The sequence below is a fragment of the Punica granatum genome, chromosome 1 (assembly GCF_007655135.1).
Source record: "Punica granatum isolate Tunisia-2019 chromosome 1, ASM765513v2, whole genome shotgun sequence".
Classification (NCBI taxonomy): domain Eukaryota; kingdom Viridiplantae; phylum Streptophyta; class Magnoliopsida; order Myrtales; family Lythraceae; genus Punica; species Punica granatum.
The window spans coordinates 17,009,486-17,031,931 of NC_045127.1; the positions used below are offsets into that span (position 1 = coordinate 17,009,486).

Sequence of the window (22,446 nt, forward strand, 5' to 3'; positions counted from 1 at the left end):
TTTGTTTTTTTCCCTTTTTTCTTTTCTTTTTTTAGCTTTTGGGCAGGAAAACCATCCATAAGAATGGGGACCGTGAGTACTCAGTACACCTTACCTCAAATGGTTCTTGGGTGATATTTTCAGCTTTAAAAGACCGGGTCGAACTTAGGTGGGGACTGAACCTTTTTGCAAGAAACCAAACCCTACTCACCCGTTTCCACCCCCAGTTGGATCCAAAAAAGCGCGCCAATCTGACTTGCAATTTTGGCCCCAAACAACAACCAAATGAAGGAATTATGATTACACCAAACTGGCTTATACAAAATTTTTAACACTATAAAGCCGGAAATTTTAATCAATTTTTCTATCTGATAAATCATTCTTCCTAGAGAAGGATCCTCACATTACTTCTTCACGACATGTAATCTAATGTAATATCTAACACATCACTAAAGAAGGACAAAAAAACATGAAGATTTCGCAGGCTGTCTATTCACACGCTTACAAAACATTATCTTAGCAGTCAGCATCGTATTACCTCAGTCAGCCTTCATTCAGACCTCCGTATGGGCTGGACCAGAATTTGAACTTCTTTCTCGATCTTCCCCCTCACGAGACGATACAAGACTGCTCCTCTCTCCAGGAGCTGAAGCTGTTGTAACTGCAGCAGGCTCTGGTTCGTTGCCCCCACCATGAACAGCACCATCCTTTCCAGCGCCTGAAGCTCACCAAAATTCCCATAAGTTTTATTTTAATAAATGCCCATTTCAGAGATTTTCATGTTTTTATGAAGTGTGTTGCATAGTCGTTCGGAGACTTGACAAACTCCTCTCATTGAGGAATCGCTCAGTGGAAAACTTCTCGTATAACTAAGTAATATGATTCGTGTCTCATTAAATCCAAAGCTCATCATACTTTAAAGATTTATTCAAGCATCTTTACAATTATCCGCTTAAGAAAATGTCTACTATGAGTAATGTGCGAAAAAATTATTAAGATATTTTCATATATTTCATACAAAGGCCTTGCACAATGCACAATGCACAATGCACAATGCACAATCACCATCGACTAGTATTTCATATTTTCAATATGTGCTTCAAGAAAAATGAAACTCATAGACAGTTCATAAACTCATTCTGCAAATTAGTTTTCAAAAGGCAACACAGAGCACTTCTAGACAGCATCTTAGAAGCACATGCCTAGAAACTTATCTGCTATTTATGGAAATATTTTCTTTAAAAGTTTCACACCAGAAACTTATGACACAGTTTACCTCACTATAAAAATCTCTTTTATTTGGTTAAGCCCCCTAATCATACTATAAATGGGATAAGAAATGAAATGTCGAGGTAACAGTCATCTTAACATGGGTTTCATAATTTACAAAAATAAAAGGAAGTTTTAAGCACGTATCTTTGTGGCTCAACACAATCAACCATAACCAGAGGAGCGCGCGCGCGCACGCACACACACACACAGAGAGAGAGAGAGAGAGAGGCTGTATGGCATGATTAGTTTAATGAATAACCTTTACTTGTGATGGCAGTAGACGGTGTGCTTGCACTTGAGTGTGAGCTTATGGCAACTGCTCCTTTTTTCAATTTAGGCTGCAAAACCAAAAGAGAAACACCTCATATATATGTTTATTTTTCCTTTTCCATATGAGAACCCCTTCTATAGATATCATGCAACTTTAACTTCCTGATGAACAGTTGTCCCAGGACCATGTGTTTTGTAAGCTGGGCAACAAGAAATCACTTAACAATACAATATTCTTCCCCCTAATTCTGTTGTTAAAACCAGAAAGTATTCCAGTGTAATACCCAGCGAATGGACAAAATTGACAGTTTGGCAAAAATCAGGAGCCATTTTAGGACAACTAAAAGAAAGGGGCATTGTTTTAGACCTGGCAAACAACCGTGCTCTACGAGTCTGATAAAGATCACTGATAGTTTCACATGCAAAATTATAGAAACAATGGTGAGGGATTTCAGCTTTACCTTGATGTTCTCTTCACAGTACTTTAAGACAGCTGAAATGTGGGCCCAATGCCCATGGACCAGTGTGTAGGCCCATAACAGAAGCTTTCTTGGAAGGCTAACATCAAGGACCTCAACTCCTCCGTCTATTGCCGTTTTAAGTTGCGGTTCCAGAGCTACCCCCTTTGGAGCCAAGTAAAGCTTAACCCATGTTGGGAGAGTTACACACGAGCTTTCCCTAAAAAAGTTGTAAGCACATCTCAGAAGAGTGTTTGCAGAATCTAAATTCTGATCTGAAGCTTTCCAGATTGCTGTATTCTTGATCTTGTTTAATACAGGAATCCACTTTGTCTCCACTTGCTTCAGCTGGGTTGAGTCCTCGAATGAAGAATTCCAGAACTCATCTGTTTGAAGATCGACATACAGGAGCCTCTGGGCATTTTCTGATGCATTTTCTGATGCATTGTGGTTTTGTGCTTCAACTGATTGCTCAGATTGTAATGGTGTGATCAATGCCAAGGAAATAATAAGGGACCGGCACCATGACACAGAAGCATGCCTGCAGACTTTGGCACAGCTACTGTTCGATAGCTTCGGGTTTTTGAAACGCTTCCGGACTTTCTCGTTGATTGCTTCAATAGTTTCAAGCTTTCCATTTCTCTCTAGATTACAAATGTGCTGGTGGAGACACCTGTGGAGGGGGGAAGAAGAAAACGTAAACCAATTGACATCTGCGTATAAGTATAAATGATGTTTCTAATGATACCAAACCAGAGAGAAAATGTGAGGAAGCAATTCTAATACAAGCTAATTAAGAACAGAGAGAACTTGCATACTCTCAATCTACCAAAAGTTTGTGTGATTCAACAGTGATGACTAATGGACCATTTGAATTAGCAAAAAAACGAATATCATCTGAAATTTGGTGAAAGATTTACATGGTTAGGAAAAAAGATTGTCAAGATTCCCCTCATCTTATGGCTGAGCAATTGTAGAGTTGTTCATAAGTCTTCCTAGTAAAGAAACTAGGTTACCCTTTTTCGTGGTTTACTGACACAGAAATGTGAGTCAATAAACAAAGCCAACATCTTCAACAGTAATCATGTCTTCATCATAATAAATATATTTGTTTTTAAATGAGCATCTCATGTCAAATTATATGCAACACATTATTGTAAGATTTAGGTTTTTTAGTATAATTTACCCATATAGGCTGCTTTCTGAAATCCCGCTGCACTTCATGTCCGGTAGGCTGCAAACATCAGCAAACAAATATCCTTGATCCATAAACAGAGCAAACAGCTTCTCCAGTATGTGCTCTGAATTGGTTCCAGCACCACTTCTGGGTTGGAGCATTGATGCCACTAAGGCTTTAATGTATCTTCCAAGTGCAATTGGAACAAGATCCTCAATGCATAAAGAGAACTGAAAAATATAAACAATTTAAGTAACGTCTGAGAAATCTATACCAAGACAAAATATACAGACAAAGCTTCAAGAACATATAAAGCCCATAACAACTAGCGGGTTATGTTAAAACGATATGTGCCTCTCCATTAGACCAAAAACTGACAACCCCAATACAAATTTATCCTCAAGACCTTTATCCCCAACATACATTGGGCGGAAATACAGCTCCAAAGACAAATTATTTGGCCAACTGAAAAATCATTATTTGGATACAGGCTGAACTGATGCTTTCTGAATCCGAGAGTTTAAGATGCCTATATATTAACTAATAATGGCAATAGCAATAATAATAAAACGAAGAGAAAGTTGACAGGAACTTTACTCTTTTATCTGCTCTTATAGATATAAGGGCCTTGTCAAGCGTATGGATATCTTTAGCCTCCTCCAATAGTTTCAGGTAAAACAATAAATATTTCCTGATACAAGTAATGAACTTCCGAGAGCTTTCCGGCAAATGAACTTCGAGGACTTTCTTATTCGCAGCCACACCAGGTGTCTTGCGTCTGTTATTAAAGGGGGGTGAAGGCAAAGAAACTTGTTCAAAACAGTCCATTAAAGAAACTGAAAATCAGACGAAGAATCTCAGCGCTAATACAGGAAGGACATTATGAATGTGACCACATTAAATAGAAGTTCAATTTCCAACCACCAAGACATATGGAAAATGACAACTATACTTCATTCACCGAATTAGTCAACTTCCAAGGCGTAAAGGATTCAAAAATGTTAAATCCTCCTAATTGACGTGCCTAAAGATCCACCTAATTCAAAATCCCACTCACACCTATTAAATAGCCCTTGGATATTGTGTAATCACAACTCATGATATTGTGAGTGGGATTTTGAAGTAGGAGGATTTTTGGGTTGATTATTAGGAGAATATAGCAACACCCTACAGGATTTCAAAGATCCACTTTTGACCTGCATTTTATAACCAACGCAAACAATTTGGATTAACATTCCGCAATTTGCACTACCAAATTACTTCTGAAACAGCTTAATGTAGAGATTCCTTCTTTACATCCAGCTTTCTCATGCCATCACATCCGCACTTTCTTTTGCACGGCCCATTATGCTAATTTGGCTTCTCTCCTGAAGTATGGTTGCTCTCTATCAATGTTCAGCCCAAGTTCAGAGTCCTCAATAAATGTATTATAAATTCAAAACTCGGTAATCCACAATTGAAAAAAAAAAAAATTTCTCTCCTAATCAGTTAATTTGGTTTCTATCATAGTAGAAACCTACCACTGTACATTTCACTTATTTATTTGCATATAAGTATATTTGCAGATTCTACTAGGGAAAAGAACAAAGGCACAAACAAAAATCCTTGTTTCAAAAAAAGTACTAAGCCATACCTTCCTTTCTTAACCATTCCATCAATCTCCCACATGTTTATTGTAAAGGAAGACCGAGATGATTTGAAACAGAAGGAGAGCTCATCTTTTGCTCTCTCCAAATCACCCTTCTGAGCCCTTTTATAGAAACCTTGAGCAAGCATATATCTTGCCTTGTGGAAGTGCTTTAGATCACCCTCGACACAAGTTTCAAGGGCAGATAAGCAGTCAGTATAAAGCATTTCCCACACCTCTTCCAGCTGTTTGGATTTCTCACATCTCCCCTCCAAATTCTTCTGAGCAATCATCTCTTTTAAATCCATTGATGCGGGCGAAACTTCACAACCGATTTTACAAAGAATCTCAGCAACAGCAGCTTTCACTGTTTGACTAAAGCAGTAACCAGAAACAACCTGTATCATAAGCATGAAAGAGAATATGATTAATAATACAATTGATCCACTAAAATTAAAGCCTATATGATAGCTATGGTCAATCATCAACTTCTGGGGGACTTGCAAAGAGAAAATGGGAGTTAATTATTCTAGTCAATTACTGCAAAATACAACATTAGTAAATCAGAACAGGAAGAACTAAAACTACTGCTAGATAAAAGGTTACAAGAATTCACCAGAAGAGGAAAAACGAACCTTTAAGACCTTCAGATCTTCTTTTCCATATTTACAGAGTAACTTTAAGCGCGAAGCGTGCATCCTATAGACTGAATCCACTGCTGATGGATTCAAAGAAATGGCCTTATTATAGTAAGATAAGGACATTTCGTGCGAGTATTCCAGCTTTTCAGAGAGCTTTCCCATGTAAAATGCATGTGACCAGTCTTCTCTGCAGGAGAAAAGGCTCTAAAATTACAGCAATGGCCAGAAGGAAGATATAAAAACTTACAAAGGGAAGAAAGTCATACTTCTTTGCAAAAGCTTTCTGGAATTGTTTAAGAGAGTTCTCGCAAAATCTCATCCACACTGCATCTTTTATTGGAAGATTTGATCGCTGATCATAAAATGGTACCACATTCTGAAGGCTGTCATAGTACACTAGCGCCAGCAACTCATGAATTTCGCTCTGAAGTCATCAAAATATTTCAATAAAAGTAGCATTAAGATAAATAAAAAGAGGTCACTACTATAATTAACGACAAGAAGAATTCTGCCAAAAGCTATATCATGCTAAAAGGAAGTTACCGCACAACGACCCAGAAAAAGGGATAGTACTTCAATATAAATTGAAGAGAGGAGACAAGTCAAAATTATTTAATTTGGACTGCTAGTGCTAACAATACTACTAGATAAAGGAAATGATCCTTCAATAATAATTTAAAGGGGTTACTAGCAACCTATGACAGGAACTACACACTAGTTAAAAGGGGTTCTAAACAAGAAGTTTTTCATACTGCAGAAGGTAAAGTCAAATAATTTTACTCCCATATAAAACTTTTGGACTTCTATATCATTGGTTAACTTCTTAATATGTGAAAATTTACTCAATAATAATACATATAAGTATAGCAGCCATAATTTTCAGTTAATTAGATACAAGTATTTTGATCCCATAATAGAATACTGATAGGAAGAATAACCTGCTGATCTGGTGTCTTAGCCAAAGCCAAACTCATTATTAGACACCGCCGGCTTCTTCTTCGACTCGTCTCTACTCTCATCGGTAATGAAGCATTTTTCCTCCACCCCGCAACATTTATGTGCTTACTGCCATCATTTAGTAATAAGTCTACCTCCTGCTTCATTGTAACCACAAAGATTCCCTTAAAAGAAGAGTCCAGCCAAAACTTAAAAGAACAAAATTTAGCATTTATCTTTTTCCTATTCTTTTAATTCACAAAGATTGATTTCATGATTTAAGACTGACCTCATCATAAATATTTGCAAGTCGTTGCCAACTCTCAAATCGTAAAGGATTGTACAACAAGTCATACTTAAAGAGGTTCGCATTTTGTTGCACAAACTCTTCCCCTTCCTTAGCAAGAACAAAGCCTGTCCATTTATCCGTGGCACTCATTTCCTCAGACTGTGCCATGTAAAAGAACAAGTTGCAATAAACATCCATATATGGCCCAGAGCTGCAGAAAGTTATAATAAGGATTCAGTGTCTCAAAAGTTAAAGCACTATGATTCTGAATCAAAAGTTGAGCACCAAACAGGGATCACCTCGCAACTAATGACTTCTTGTATTGCTTGATGCTTCCTTTGGTAGAGAATAAAATCTTTGTCATGGTATGAAGAAACCCATCAGACCCGGCTTCCTCTGAGAGTTTATCTTCACTTAAATCAGCATCATCCAAGAATTTATCTATGACACTATCAGCTAAAACGTCTTCTGGTGGTTGAGGAAAATGTTTGCGGATTGCTCTTAGAACTCGGCGGAGTTTCACGAGGCCAGTTCTCTGTCACAAGTAGTATATTCCCAGTTCAAGAAAGGGGGAAAAAGTTTCAGAGAAGATGGGATGAACATTAAAAAGTTACTCACAGATGAGCCCCTTGCATAGGGGAGAATATACTGGAAAACATCCGCACATTGTTCTTTTGTCTGATAATCTCCACGACTGGTATTCCTGTGATTGGCTATCTCGTCCTCATAGGTTGAATCAGATCTCAGGTTTAGGCCGTACAAGCAGAAAAGACACTGGTCCAATGCATTATCAATCTGTAACTCAAGTTCCTCCCTTTCATCTTCAGACATTTCACCCCCACATTCCACTGACTTATTATCAACTCCATCCTTTCTGTCATGCCCACCACCAACCCTCTTTTGACATCCAACATCCATATGATCCTTCTCCTCGATTTTAGAAGATGAATCATCTTCTCCGGGAACAACATTTTCTGCAGCATGGGCTTCTGCAGGAACCATCTCTAGATCTGTTGTTCGTGAATTTGATTCCAAATGACCATCTTCAGAAGGCTGCTGATTTGACTGAGTTGCATCTTCATTTGAAGATGGAACGCTAGATTTAAGCTTCATGTCCAAAGCCAGGAGATGTTTTATTGCAAATTTAAGATATGTACCCTCCTCGTCTTCACCAACGCCTTCTCCCGCACAGCAGAGCCCATATTCAGCGAGCAAATCATGCATTGCCACTATCAAATCAACCTACGTAGGAAACGATGTTGATATATTTTTTTTTTAATACAAAGAGAAAATCATATACTTAAAATAAAATCACGTCATGAAGAAATGTAGGAAAGACCATTCATGCTTCAAATTCAAAAGATGACTAAAACAAAGACTTGATTTACTCACTTGAGTTTTAATGGTTATAGAGGGGTCGAGGTGCTGAAGTTTGCAGAAAGCAATGGCCGCACTAACAAAGCAACTTCTTTGCTTTTGTTCATTAAGATCGACAGGTAGAGACCCAGCAGACTTCTTATTGGAAAGCATGCTCACTATTTTGCACATAGCTGCTAGCAGCAAAGACTGCATGTCACGAATGCTTTTTGGGGGGATGATATTCCCCTTCTGCAAGCATGTAATTTAATTAAACAAGGCACGGGCAAAAAATGTTTCACCAAATGCAACAGTAGACTACAGATTGACCAAACAATATCACAGATCCTGCATCTCATGACCAATTATGCAGTAAAGGAACATTTAATTGGGAACTCACAAGATCTCCAGATTGATCAATATGGTTCTTGACTTTTGAGACACATTGAGAGATTGCCTTTACTTCTTCAGCAACCAGGCAGATCCACTGCTTGTCTGAGCTCCCTCTTAATTCTATTTCTGAAGCTGTAGATCCCAATTGCTGGACAAAGAGTTTCTGTGAAACAGGAAATTCACCTGTTCCAGCAGCACCGATCAGTATCTGCAGCTTTCTTTGATGACAATTCAAACAGAGCTCAAGATCCTCTGGATCTGTCTTTTCACCAGCTTTGATTAGCAAGTCTAATGCCAATAGCTCAACAGATGCAATCTTTTCAGATTTTCTACCTGCAGTTACAGGTAATAATGAAACATCTGGGTAAACATCCTTTGTACAGAAAAGAAGGGGAGCGAGCAAGCTGATACAGTCCATGTACATCTCTTTCCCCATCATTTCAACAGAATCTTTCTCCATCAGAAAATCAACCTTCAGCATGTTAATTTCGTACAAAACCCTCTCAAGGGTTAACTCTTTGATAGTTTTGCAATGAGGCATAGGGACCAAAAAGGAATCATATTCATCATTCTTCTTGGACAAGATAGACAAGGAAATAGAGAATTCCTTGTGAGCTTTAGCCTTGTTATTGTCCATGACTGAGAGCCGTCCGCTTAACCAGAAAAACCTAACCCAGAAGGGGCTCTCATTGTTTACAAACGAGTTGATCATCTCTGGGTTACTTAGGGAAGAGGAACTCTCAAAATTCACAGCACAAGAAGTGCTGAGGTGATGTTCGAGAGCAACTGATTCAATTACTTTGCACAAATGATAAGATGATTCGGATAAAAAATCAGACAGCTTAGAAGCATCATCAGAAGTCAACCCAAAGTCATAATACAGCTCAGCCAGAAAAAGACTACATTCAGGGGTCCTCTCCTGCCTCCAGTCCCTAGTCAACTTGTCTAAGTCCAAGAATCTGATATATCCATCTCGGTATGTGAGTCTCCTCCTTGCAGCCTCTTGCAAGAGTAAATGAGAAACATGGTAAGCACCAAGATTTCCTGAACTTTCCCGCACAAATTTTGCAATCAGGCTGCATTCTGCCTCAGATGAATTAGTTTGTCCATGACATTTAGAACAATCTCTAGCAGCTTCATCAGACTCTCTGTCTCCTCCAAATGCACTGGCAATAAAAGGCTCCAGAAATTTGATCACAGCTGCTTGATCTTTGGTGGTAGTGTAGTCCGACTCTTCCTTCCCTGGTTTACGACTCCTCAGCCTCTCAAGGCGGGTGCTTCGCCTTTCCTGTGGCTGTTCCTCTGAAGAGGCCACTAATTTGTCCTTAAAAACAGTTTCTCTTTCAGCACTAAAATCGCCTTGAGACAAATCTTCACTAACACGATATACACTAAGCCCCCCATCTTCTAAAGCCAAGATAGGGTTTTCGGAAGAAGAGGGCAGTTTGATATCTAATTGGATATCTCCAGATCTCAAGTCCTTTTCGGTCATGTCAGAAGCACAATTACTCATAGGGGCTAAAATGCTCAGAAGACTCCCTGCAAGAGCACACCAAGAGGTCTCTGGAAGAAGCAGCTCTACCTTTGTTTTCGCTCTCTTGAGAGGAGCATCATCGGCAAACTCATCAGTAGCTTTTCTCTTGTCAGGAAATTTAAGCCGAACATGTTTCGGTTCCAGCCTATCTATCCCTCTAGGAGCAAAAGGGACAATCTCTGACTCTTCAATCACATTTTTGACATGCAAAGCACGAGAATGTGATGGCCAATGCCTCAGAATCATTTTTGCCACAGAGAGACATGCAACTTCATCGCCTATAGCAATGAGAACCTCCAATAGCTTCTCCATACAATTCCCTGCAGATATTGACAGGAAAAGACTCAGAACCTCTCACGTGCTTTGAGGGGATTGATCATTGGAAGCAGACAAAATCATACAAATGCTGGAAGAGCTTTTAGAGACTAACAATTGCTAGGGCTGCACAACAGCCCTTGTTCAAAAGCCCAGCGAGAGATGCTGAGTAAGCCCATTGAGCATGATAATGTTCCCAACTGATTCCAAACAACAGAATCTTTGCCATCGATTTCTACGGCTTGAAGATAGCACTGTAAGGCATTCTCATGATGTGCAGAACCTTGCTGCAGGAAGGTGTTTGCAAGGTTCTTCAGAGCCAAAAATCTGCAGGGTACTACAGAGGTTGTGCTTAGGTTTTTAATAACAGGCAAAAACAAGGAAGTCTGCAAACAGATCAGAGGGTTTCATTTTAATTTCTTAGCCATAAAGAGATTATTATAAGTGTAAAAGAAATACTTAAAACCATTCAAAAAGTGCTCCAAAAACTCTAATTTCTCAATGCAGAGATAGACACTTGATTTTCAATCAAATTCTAGAGGGGCACATGCCTAAACTCTAATTCTACTAGGTGCGACAGGAAACATGTGGGAAGCCTCCATTGCTTTTGGAAACGGTAAGGAAGATAGAAAGAGAAATGTTAAATCATAGGTGGCCCATCATAGATATAGTAAACATGGATTATGCATAACAATGTTATCTCAAATATAACAGTTAAAACAAGATCTCTCATAATGCATGTCCCACAAGCATTAAGTCATATTCAGAAACAATCAAAGATTCCAGAGAGAAGAAAGCATAGATGAGTATTAGAGTTCATTCATATAAACGAACCTGAGTTGCAAAAGATGATTGTCACTTGCACTATTATCCACCTGGCAGGAGGTAATACTTGAAGTTAATATTCATGGGCTGCAGTTCAGAAAATTCTATAAAAGCAGTGATACCTGCGCGCTAGAAATCAAGGGATCTCTTAGGACTGATTCCAATAGTTCACGGGCTTTTTCATATTCTTTAGCATGTAACTTGACAAGTCCTTCATGGTAAGTTTGTGAAAGATGAAATTCCTGGAACAACAACCAAGTAGCCAGAATAAGAATCATCAAAATCTATTTATATTCTTCCAGTTGTAAAGCAGACAAAAAACATCACTAGATGAATTCAGTGGCACACATCCTCCATTAAAACAACTCTCGTAGCAGAATATTACATTTATTACCAGCTTCCACACTGACACTGAACACATCAATTTTGCAGAAGATCAGCGCACATATGATATCCCAAAAGTAGCTTTGAACCGTTTTAAAAAGTGCTCTCATTTTCACCAAAATGGTCCCAGAGATAATGGATTAGACAAAAGTACATTCACTGTACAGTACTGATTCAAAGGGAAGAAAGAAGAAAACGGGAGCACCACATCACATTGCCGTGTATAACCGAACATAATTCACTAGACTTGTTTCCCAAACTAAAAGTTGCTCGAGCACTTTATTGTGAGATAACACAATCTACTATCCTTATCAATCTAACTAAAAGTTGCTGGAGCATTTAAGGTAATCCCTCCTGCGGCCTCTGTCCCAATAATTACATTAATAGGACGTAACTGTAAACAGCTTTAGAGCACTTAAGGTAATCCCTCCTGCAGCCTCTGTCCCTATAATTGCACGGTTAGTGGGACGTAACTGTAAACAGCTTCAGATTCGTCAAATGCTCCACGAGTTTTTTAAAATAGCTCAGAATATTAACAAAGATACCAGAGAAAACCATAGAAGTCACTGAACTCTCAACCAAAAGTTGCTCTAGCAATCGAGAATGGTCCCTAGGTTCATCCTCATTCCAGTCAGCACCGAGTTTATGAAACGGAACCGTACCCAAATCTAGATTGATCTTATACTATAGAGATCTCCATACAGGTCAATTACGAACTGAATAAAGCAGAAACAAAACTAGCTAGAATGTGATAATCATTCCGGCATGAACTGGAAACTTGGCCTCAAGTTGTCTCATCCTAAAAATACAGATAACACTATCACTGCACCAAAGTACGGCTACACCGCACAAAAAATATCTGCCAGCATCAAATCATCGAGTGTGTGCGTGCGTGTGTCTCAGTGAGTGCGTGCGTGCGTGTGTGAGAGAGAGAGAGAGAGGACCTGAGCTTCCTTAGCGGGAGCCAAGGGCTCCCACTGGCGTCTGGAGTCTGTGTCATTGATAGCTGCAATAGAGAACTGAAGCACACGAACAATCAGATACATTAGCAGACGAAGATGATGCAAAGCATGAACGAGAATGCATCCAGAAGCTTGAATCCGCGTCGATGAAGACGCATTGCTCAATCACTGAGAAGAGAATCGCCGTACCATTGTCGAATTGGAGGAGCTGATGCCTTGTAGTCCTTCTCGGTCTGATGAGCTTATTAGGGTTTCGGTGATTGAATGGAAATTACTCCCGGGAGAGGAGAGTAGAGCTCTCGGAACCTGAAACCATCGTCGGTCACCGGCGACGGCGGAGGAGGTGGTCGTTTCAACGCAGACAAAGAGGCGGCAAAGCGACGGGTAAAGCGATCATCGGTTTTCCGCTTCAACCGACCCGACGGGTAAAATGAAAAAGAAAAAAACCGTAACAAATTGATACAGACCGTTTCAAACTAATGAAAAAAAAAAAAAAGGTAAACACTGGTGGTTCAAAATATTTTATAAATATTACATGATGTTCAAAAAGTTTTTTTCGTTACATGATGGTATAAAATGTTTCAAAGTTGTTTTATCATGGTACAAACCGTCAATTGGTTCTGACGCCGTTAACATTTTACTGACGTGGCGCGTTCTATGTGTCACTTATGTTATTTGAAACCAATCATAGTGCGCCACGTCATTTAAGAGAAAATAAAATTTTAAAAAGTCCAAAAAAATACAAAAAATAATTAAAAAAAATACAAAAAAGAGTAAAATTTTCAAAAAAATAAAAAAATATTTTAAAACTTTCAAATTTGAAAATTATTTTTTTAAAATATAAAAAAATTTAATTTTTTTAAAAAAATATAAAAAATAATAAAAAAAATACAAAAAAGAGTACAAATTTAGAAAAAAAATAAAAAATTAATTTTAAAATTTTTAAAATTATTTTGAAAAAATTTAAATTTTAAAATTATTTTTCAAAAATTTAAATTATTTTTTAAAATTTTCTTAAAAATTTTTTAAATTTTTTTCTAATTTTTAAAATTTTAATAAATTTATAAAAATTAATATTTAATATTTAAATTATTTTTAAATTTTAAATTAAAAAGTTTAAAATTATTTTAAAATTTTTTAAAATTTTTTAAATTTTAAAATTTAAAATTTTTTGGCCACGTCAGTAAGGAGGTGACACGTAGTAGCCACGTCAGTATCGACTTGACGGCGTCAAGCTCGAGTTGACGGTTTGTACCATCTTGAAACAGTTTTGAAACATTTTGTACCATCATGTAACGAAAAAAACTTTTTGGACCATCATGTAACATTTGTAAAACATTTTGGACCACCAGTGCAATTTATCCAAAAAAAATGTAACCAAATTTATATACAACTTTTTGAAGATGTTACAATACATTCATCCCGTCAAATTTTCAAATCATGAAATTAAAAATTTTAGAAACTTTAAAATAATGGGATTAAAAATGCATAATTGAAAAATTAAAAGTTTAAGAGAAATAAAAAAATTCAAAAAATAAAAGGAAATTTTAGAAAAACTAAGAGGCTTCAAAATTCAACAAATTTAAATAAATTAAAAATAATGAAATTAAAATAAAAAAATCGATGCTAAAGAAGTGGAGTGGGGTATCCTCGCTGGCCACCCACCCTTCGATTGAGGTCGCTGGCAGGCTCAGACCACGCCGACGACCTCCATTGGGATGGTGGGTGGCCGACGGGGACGCCCTCCCCCCCTTCTAATTTGAGAGATCCTAATTGGTGAAATATCTAAAATTAGGGGAGTGGGGAGCCATCGCTGGCCACTCACTCCCAATTTGGGTTGTCAGCATGTTTTCAGCTCGCTGATGACCTCAGATGGTGGGTGGATACCTTAAATGGATGCCCCCATCCCTGTGACTTGAGAGATCCTACCGTTTGGGATCTCTCAGAGAGTGGGTAACCGGTTGGAACGCCTCTATTCCTTCTATACACTTTTTATAATTTCATATTTAAAATTCTTTGAATTATATATTTTTTGAATTTGTCTTATTTTTTTATTTTTTAAAATTTTTAAGATTTTCCCTTACCATCATTTTTCAATTTTCTATTTTTTATGATTTTCTATATTTTTCAAGTTTTTATTTTAATTTTTTTTGAATTTCTATGAATTTAGAATTTTTTTCTTAATTTTAATTTATTTTCAAATTTTTGTTCATGTTTTTGTTATTTTATAAAGTTTTGTTATTTTATGTGATTTTTATATTTTAGTTAGTGTCATAAAAAGCACGACCTTTTGCCAAATTTCTAATTCTAGTACAACCTTTTAGAAAATTGCACAAAAAGATACAATCTATCATTTTAGTTATACGACGTTAATTTTCTTGTCAGTTTTAACGATAACAGCTGACACGAACTTAACCATTCCATGTGGTGTAGCTTGATTGGACAAGTGGACACAATAGTATTTTATTAACGCCGTTAATGGTCGGCTGTAAGGACAAAATTGATAGACGAAAGCATAAAGTCGGCGGCATTTTTATGCCTATGAAAGGTTGAGGATGAAATTGATGGCCGGCTCAAACGTGAGGGATCAAATTGTTAGTTTACTCTTTTTTTGGTTACAAGGGAAGCCTGTTGACCTTGTACAATGAAATAAAAATCCTAATTAGCTAATAAAGGGGCAATGATACTTCCACTGCGTATTGAATTTGAAACCTTTTGATTATAGACGAGGACGTGCGCCATTGTATTACACTATTTTTTTAATATATATATAGTTTACTATTATTTCATTATCATAAAAAGGAACTGAGATAGCATGGACAAAGAACAATGCAAAAGGATGATCTAGCCTTCAATGCCAAATTTCGTAGTCTTTCGACCTTTATGCCCAATATGGAGAAGCCATAAAACTCAATTTTCTGTGGTTGCATTTAATACGCTGAAATCGAGAGAATTTGAGTAAAATTGATATTTCATCATTTCTCTTTTTAATATCTCTTTTATAAATTGAAAAGTGCATTTTATTAAATTAATTTCTATCCTCCAACTTTATGAAATGATGTTTTCTTCCAAAGAAACTTTAAGTAATGTTCATTTCATCATTTGAATTAATTTTTATCCAACCATAATTATTTTCTTCGAGGTATAATATATGAATATACGTGGAGAGCGAAATCTCGATAAAATAAGTTCATCGGTTTTAATTATATTCCTCCATTTTTGTTGACACTAAAAACTTGCACTGTACGCTTTAGTTGTTTTGGGAAGCATGCCAAGTATCTGGCTCTTTCCTTAGAATAAGTAGGACTATATAATCCTGTACGATAGTAAGTTTTAGGGGACGACTCGATCAATCAACAACTCTATCTGATCGCTTGTTCAGTTACTTTACTTTTATCTATACTTTTATTTTTCAAGGAAGAGCTTCGTGCCTACCGACTGCACCTTTATCTTTCTCACAGAAGAGTTTCGAACCTACCGTTCCTCTACACCTGAAAATCTAAGTCCTTAAACCTTCTGGACAAGGTAAAAAATAGTGGAAAGAATCCAAGAGGCTATTTCCTCGAGCCTCGTCGAGTGTAAATATCGACAAGTTTGATCCGAACCCGGCAGCCAGTCTTGCAGAGCTACGAGCCTGTGGTACTACGCACTGACTAGAGGAGGACTATCGGTGTTGTTTGACAGATCTTACACTTGGGAGACAGCATCCCTAGCACGCCTAGGTGATTCCGTGGCATCTTCACGTCACGAACTTATCCACCAACTAGGAAGGGAAGCGTGGCTGTAAGATTTTGCAGCAAATAACGTTTTCTGGCACGCCCAGTGAGACCCACAGTGTAGAGGAAGAATGGAGCAACAATAGGAGAACGTCCAGGAGAAGCAAGTTTTGCCATAAGCCACTGAAAATCCACCGTGGCTGCACCAGCATGTCCGTAACGTTAACGAACTCATGGAGGATGAGGAAGTGGAAGGAGATCCACTCCAACACTTAGTAAGATACTTTGCCGATACTCTAGCTACAATGCAAGAATTGGCTCGCCATTTCCAAAACATGTGCGGTGAAATTGACAATTTTAGTGAAAGGATAAATGTTGAAGTTCAAACTGTAGAGCACAGTTCTTGACAATTAGGGGCCTTAATTGAGGCTAATCCTCAACATAATAGGCATTGGAATCAAGCAATCAGACAAGCCCAAGTTGTGGATCAAAGGCCTGTAGAACCTCGGCCTGTGTCAAGAGAGGAGGTAGCGCAAAACTTTCAGGCCAATAACTTGGGGGCTAATCCTCAACCGGACAGGTTCCTCTTCATAGGCCACCTGGCCAGCCGATCCAACCTAATCCACCTATCCCGCCAATTCCAACTGCAGCGCCAGTGTCACCACAGGCTTTTAGGCTAGTATCACCACCAAATCCACTGCTATTGGCCAGAGATATGAATAGGCTGGCACAAGCATACCAGTCGGTCGATATGAGAGTTCTACAAGATGTCATTTAGGACATGTATGGGCCGATATTACGGCAGTTGATTGGCCAGTCTATAGGAAACCTTACCTGGAGTGGACAGACCAGACCTATGAGTTTCTTAGGGGGTTTAAAGTGCCAGGATTTACTTTATTTTCTGGAGATGGAACTCAGACATCCCTAGAACATATAGCCCTTCTACAAATCAATGTAGCGAAGTGGCGGGAATGACTACTTGAAGCTGAGATTGTTCGGCAACTGTTTGACAGGTACGACTTTCAATTAGGACATTGAATTATCACTTAGTTCTGTTTTTGATTGGCAGGGCATGGAGGCCCAATTCCATACACAATTTTATCGTACCACACCAGAAGTCATGTAAGCCGATTTATCTCAAATCCTTCAAAAGCCTTGAAAGCCAATGGAGGACAATATTGCAAGATTCAAGACTCAACAATAGGCCTGCTGGGTTGCATTGCCTGAATATGAATTTGTTAAATTGTGCAAGAAGGGTATGGAATGAGAGCTTGGAAAGAAGTTTGATGGTATGGACTCTCGGGATTTTATTGAATTGGCATCTAAGGCTGCAGGTTATGAAAGCTTGTTGAAGGCAGAGGCTGAATGAAAGCGGTGCCGGCATCCAATACATGTCATTTATGAAGATTTTGATAGTCCTGACTTCGAGGTTGATGCTGCCGAAATTATTATCGATCAGCCTGTGACCTACCCACCCTTGGCCAAGGCAAAAGGTGGTTGAGAGGAGGGGCCGAATTCTTACAACCAGTCTAAATACTACACCTTTGATGTATCTAAAACAGAGGAGGTCTTTTAACTTCTTGGTACAGGCCGGCTTGATGAAATTTGGGCCTGGCCACAAGCATCCATCACAGGAAGAGACCAAGAACTAGGTATTCTATAGATTTTCGTCCTGGAGGCACTCGACCAATGAGTGCATCACCTTGCGGAATGTGATTGAGGATAAGCTAGATCGGGGAATCTTGAATGTTCCTGAGAGGCCGATGAAAGTTGATACCATACCTTTTCCATTGGCCAGTGCGAATGCAATGCGAGCTGACCTCGGGCCTCTTCTGACAAGGAGGAGAAATGAGGAAGAGGATGGACTCTAGAGGGTCGAAGGCCTAAAGAGCATCCTACAGAAGCTGTTCATTGAAGAAAGGCTTTGCGTGGCCTGCACAAGGATGATCCTCGAAGAAAGAACAAAGGAGTTGAGCACTCCTTGGCAGCACCAGTTCAGGCAAACATATTGGCCTATTGCTGCCGAAAGGTGGGTGCCTAGAAATATACCTCAGTGAAGTGGGCAGCAACATTTGAAGCCGCCAATATCACATGAGGATCGTACACCTGTGGCAACAATAGGACGAGCCAGGGGCTCATTAAATTCCAAGGGGGAGAAAGCACCTCTAAGGCCGAGAATGGTCAAACCACCGGCTAACACATCCTCCGGAGTTTGGAAATGATCGACTCATCCAAAATTGTATTAAAAATCATCAACTTTGCATGAACTTTCAAATGGACCACGAACTTCAACTTTTAACACAAAAAATCAACTATTACTTAAGTTCCACATCTACCATCCATTAATTTTTCCGTCTATTTTTGTGGACATGGCAATGTACATGGCCATTGCCACATCTACCGTCCATTTTTGCCATCAACTATTACTTAAGTTCTACAAATATTTCTTAAGTTCCACATCTACCGTCCATTTTTGCCACGTACATTGCCACGTCAGGAAAAATGGACGGAAAAATGAATGGATGGAAGACGTGAAACTTAAGTAATAGTTGATGATTTTTTGTGCTAGAAGTTGAAATTCGTGGTAGATTTGAAATTTCATGCAAAGTTCATGATTTTTGATAAATTTACCCCTTTTCTAATTGGTTGGTTACTTTTTCAAATGGGTAATCAGATCATTTCATAAACATTTATTTATTTTATATATTTTCAAGAATTCAAAAAATAGGAAATGCTTCTCTATTTATTATAGTAATAGATAAATACTAGAAGTAAATGTTTTTTTTATTAATTCATCGAATCGATGTTATATGACAAATTCTTGCATGATCCTATATCGTCAAGTGACGTGTGAAAATACCAATTAGTGCTAATCACTCAAGTAAATGTCATAATTGCTTTTCATTGAAGAAATCTTGTTGGTTTTTTTTTACTACATCTATGTGAGGTAGGATTTTTTAGATTTTCTCATATTATTATTATTATTATTATATATATATATTAATTTGGATTACTTTCACATAATTATTCCTTTCTTGTGATGAGAGCATTCCACATGAGTATTCGTTCTGGTTGCCGCAGACCCCAATTGGAGGGGTGGTGGCTGCTAGCAGGGCCCCCACCGCAAAAATTGAAAGAACTCTAATTTGTCGTTATTTCAATTCTGACAATAGGGGCCCTAACGACGGCCATCACACTCGGCGGAACTGCAATCTTGATTTTAATTTAGTTTTTCATAAATTAAAAATTTTTAATTGGCTTAATGGGCCCCACTAATTTTGGGTGGAGTTTGAAAATTGAAATTCGTTAAAAGTTTTTGGTGGCAAAGTCAAGTGAATGTTCCAATTGAGAATTTAGTACTGAAAAATGAATTTAGGATAATTCTTATGTCACACCAATCAATCATGTGTTTGAGTGAATTTTTGCTAAATATGCAAAGATAATGGCTAAAACCAACCCTGAACAAGTTCCAAGAGGGTTTACTTTCGACCAAGACTTGCCTCTCACTTTCCAGCAGACGCGAGAGGAGTTCATTGCACGGCTTGAGCGAGTGACCCAAGCCCTCGAGAGTTCCGGTGGAATAAGAAGACACCTATGGTTGCAGAGAGATTATCGCCCAAAGGGAATCCTAATTTTCAACAGAAGCTTGAGTACCGAGAAATTCTTGGCATGGATTTCGGATGTGGACCGATTCTTCGACTACTACGGCATTCCCAATGATGGAAGCCGAGTTGATCATGTTGTTTATCGCTTAAAAGATAAAGCTTCTACTTGGTGGCACGAGTTACAAAGAAATCATATTGTAGCTGGAAAGAATCCGATCTTTACTTGGAGGCACATGAAACGACTTTTGAAGGACAGATTCTTGCCATTAGAGTGTGAGCAACAATTGTTTGAGCCTTCAAGTTATCTTCCGGAAACTGGCCTTCCTCTTGAAAAAGGAAAGTCAGATTATTGATGTTGTGATAGAAGATGAAAAAGTGCAGGTTGAAGACACAACTTCCAAGAGGGACAACTAAACAAAAGAGGAAGAAGACGTGGAGTCGAAGAACCAGACTATGCTGGAGCGAGATACACATGTCTTAGTTATGAATGATTTATCTTTTGAGGAGAATATTTTGGAGGTACTAATTTCAAACTCCACGGAGCAAGTTCTGATTGAACCCACTTTAAATTCACCCCAAGTGAAACTTCAAGATGAAATTGCCATTGAAGATTTGTTGATGGTGCTTCATCCAATCGAGGCAAAATTTGCCAAAGCATATACGACTCCACCGAGGAAGTAACAGTTCAGACAGGCGAATTTGATGAATATTTGAATGAAATTGTCTAGAACGTTTCTTCTATTTTCTTATCTAAACAAGTCCCTTGTTTAGTGGCGAAAACCCCGATTCTTATCGTTCTTCCTTGAGCGTGGCGAATCAACCTAACTTTTCTTACTCGTGGCGAGTCATCTTATCGAGTGAGTTTTGTTGATTCTACCCTCCACCATTCTTTCTTACCCAGTTCTGGTATGTGAGCTTATCATTTGATATCAGAGCGAAGGTTATGTTCTTGTTGGCCGATTGAAACACATGAGGGAGTGTACACACAAGTGTTTAGTGAGGAATCATTCTGGAAAATGCAATGGATGAGGAAAACGTCCATGAGGTTTTGAGGGGACTCACACTCAACCAAGCCAGTTCCTTGGATTCCAACAGGGGCAAGAAGAACTTTCTGTACGGCTTGATAAATTGACCCAAGTTGTTGAGCGATTGGCCTTGGCGCGTGTTGCTCCACCATGTGCACATTGAGTTCCCAGACGGAATGTTCAAGTGGAAGATGAAGTTGACCGGGAGGATGAACTTCCTGAAGAAGAAGAGCAGCTGGTTCCACGACTGGAGCAAAGGAGTGTCGGTAACAACCTCAATCTGAAGATTCAACAATTCAAAGGCACTAGTTCCCCTGAAGAGTACTTCGAGTGGGTCCTGCGCATCGATAAAGTGTTCGAATACTATGAGTACTCCGAAGCCCAGAAGTGTCAGCTTGCGGCCCTCGAGTTCACCGATTATGCGAATCTCTGGTGGGAAAACATAAAAGCACAACGAAGGAGAGATGGCGAGAATGAGATTCGTAGTTGGTGGGAGATGAAGAGACTTTGATGAATATTTGAATGAAATTGCCTAGAACGTTTCCTCTATTTTTCTTATTTAAACAAGTCCTTTGTTTAGTGGCGAATCAACTCGACTTTTGTTACTCGTGGCGAGTCATCTTATTGAGTGAGTTTTGTTGGTTCTACCCTCCACCTTTCTTTCTTATCAAGTTCTGGTTCTTGAGCCTATCATTTGATTGAGGTTGCCGTAACATTTCATTTTCTCCAAAAGTAATATGACATTTGTATTACTGAAAAGTAAAAGAGACTACTTAAATTGGTGAAATAATAAGACATACTAATGTCGCAAATAAAAGGAGACTATTTTTAAATTGGTGACCAATTGCAATAGGTTTTTATACTTAAATTGTTGAAATAATAGGACATACTTATATCTCAAATAAAAAGAGACTACTTAAATTGGTAAAATAATAAGACATACTAATGTTGCACATAAAAGGAGACTATCTAAATTAGTGACCAATCGCAACAGGTTTTTATAATTAAACAAATAAATTGCTATAAAAAAAAAGGTACGGCACTTGCATGTGGGAAAACTCATTCCACTAAAGGGAAATATTTCAATTTAAAAAAAATCATGATTGCAATATAATTATCTTAACTAGCCCAGGTAATTTTAAGTGGGATAAGAAATTTATTAAAAGTATGAGAAGGTTATGGCGAAGTTAGCCCAATCGAGAATTAACCTCAGTTAATAGGTTAATATAATGATGTGTTTCACCAAAGAAAAAAATTAGGACATTTCTAACGTCACAATAATTTGTTAATAGATTGACGTAATTTTGTGTTTCACCAAAAAAAATTAAAATGTTTTCAATGTTACAAATAAAAAGAAACTATTTAAATAAAGAAATTATAAAAATATACCGAATTTAAAATTATATAAAAAAAAAAGAGGTCCTGCTTGCTGGCGGACAAATCCATACTCGATTCCCATCATGCAAGATGGAACGAGTTTTAATTATATCTCCCGCCTGCAGGTGGGCAAACCCACCGTACTCGCTTCCATCATGCATTATGAGCACTCTCGAGAGAGGCTAGGTATCCAATAAGGTTCACGGGTCAGCTATACATGATTGACGATGAACATGTCTCAGGCCACACCATCTCTTCCGTTAATTATTTGGCCGCCCGACAAATATATTTTGCGGTCCCCACAT

At 38.2% G+C, this 22,446-nt stretch overlaps 1 protein-coding gene across 3 annotated transcripts; it reads right to left on the minus strand.

The window, feature by feature from the left end:
• Positions 1 to 241: 241 nt before the first annotated feature.
• Positions 242 to 12,852, minus strand: LOC116197400 (calcineurin-binding protein 1-like). 3 transcript variants are annotated; one of them, XM_031527555.1, is made up of 19 exons: positions 12,608 to 12,852; positions 12,401 to 12,475; positions 11,195 to 11,314; positions 11,082 to 11,122; positions 10,363 to 10,574; positions 8,406 to 10,252; positions 8,042 to 8,257; positions 7,268 to 7,891; positions 6,949 to 7,184; positions 6,650 to 6,860; positions 6,363 to 6,518; positions 5,691 to 5,848; positions 5,419 to 5,611; positions 4,790 to 5,181; positions 3,754 to 3,934; positions 3,166 to 3,386; positions 1,983 to 2,652; positions 1,517 to 1,589; positions 242 to 697 (listed from the first exon to the last, which is right to left on the minus strand). In XM_031527555.1, the coding sequence occupies exons 1-19, from the start codon at positions 12,608 to 12,610 to the stop codon at positions 534 to 536; spliced, it is 5,793 nt and encodes a 1,930-aa protein (XP_031383415.1). In that variant the 5' UTR covers positions 12,611 to 12,852; the 3' UTR covers positions 242 to 533. The 3 variants fall into 3 exon arrangements, with proteins under 3 accessions (XP_031383415.1, XP_031383408.1, XP_031383421.1); XM_031527548.1 differs by having other exon boundaries at positions 1,511 to 1,589; positions 12,608 to 12,851; XM_031527561.1 differs by lacking the exons at positions 12,401 to 12,475; positions 12,608 to 12,852 and having other exon boundaries at positions 1,511 to 1,589; positions 10,363 to 10,584; positions 11,195 to 11,293.
• Between the last annotated feature and the right edge of the window lie 9,594 nt (positions 12,853 to 22,446).

What these genes read in the sequence shown, in the direction of transcription:
- LOC116197400 (XM_031527548.1), bottom strand. An exon ending in TTGCAAATATTTATGATGAG is followed by an intron (nt 6,519 to 6,649) that starts GTCAGTCTTAAA and finishes ACAATGAAGCAG; the next exon opens with GAGGTAGACTTATTACTAAA. An exon ending in CTAAGACACCAGATCAGCAG is followed by an intron (nt 5,849 to 6,362) that starts GTTATTCTTCCT and finishes TGATGACTTCAG; the next exon opens with AGCGAAATTCATGAGTTGCT.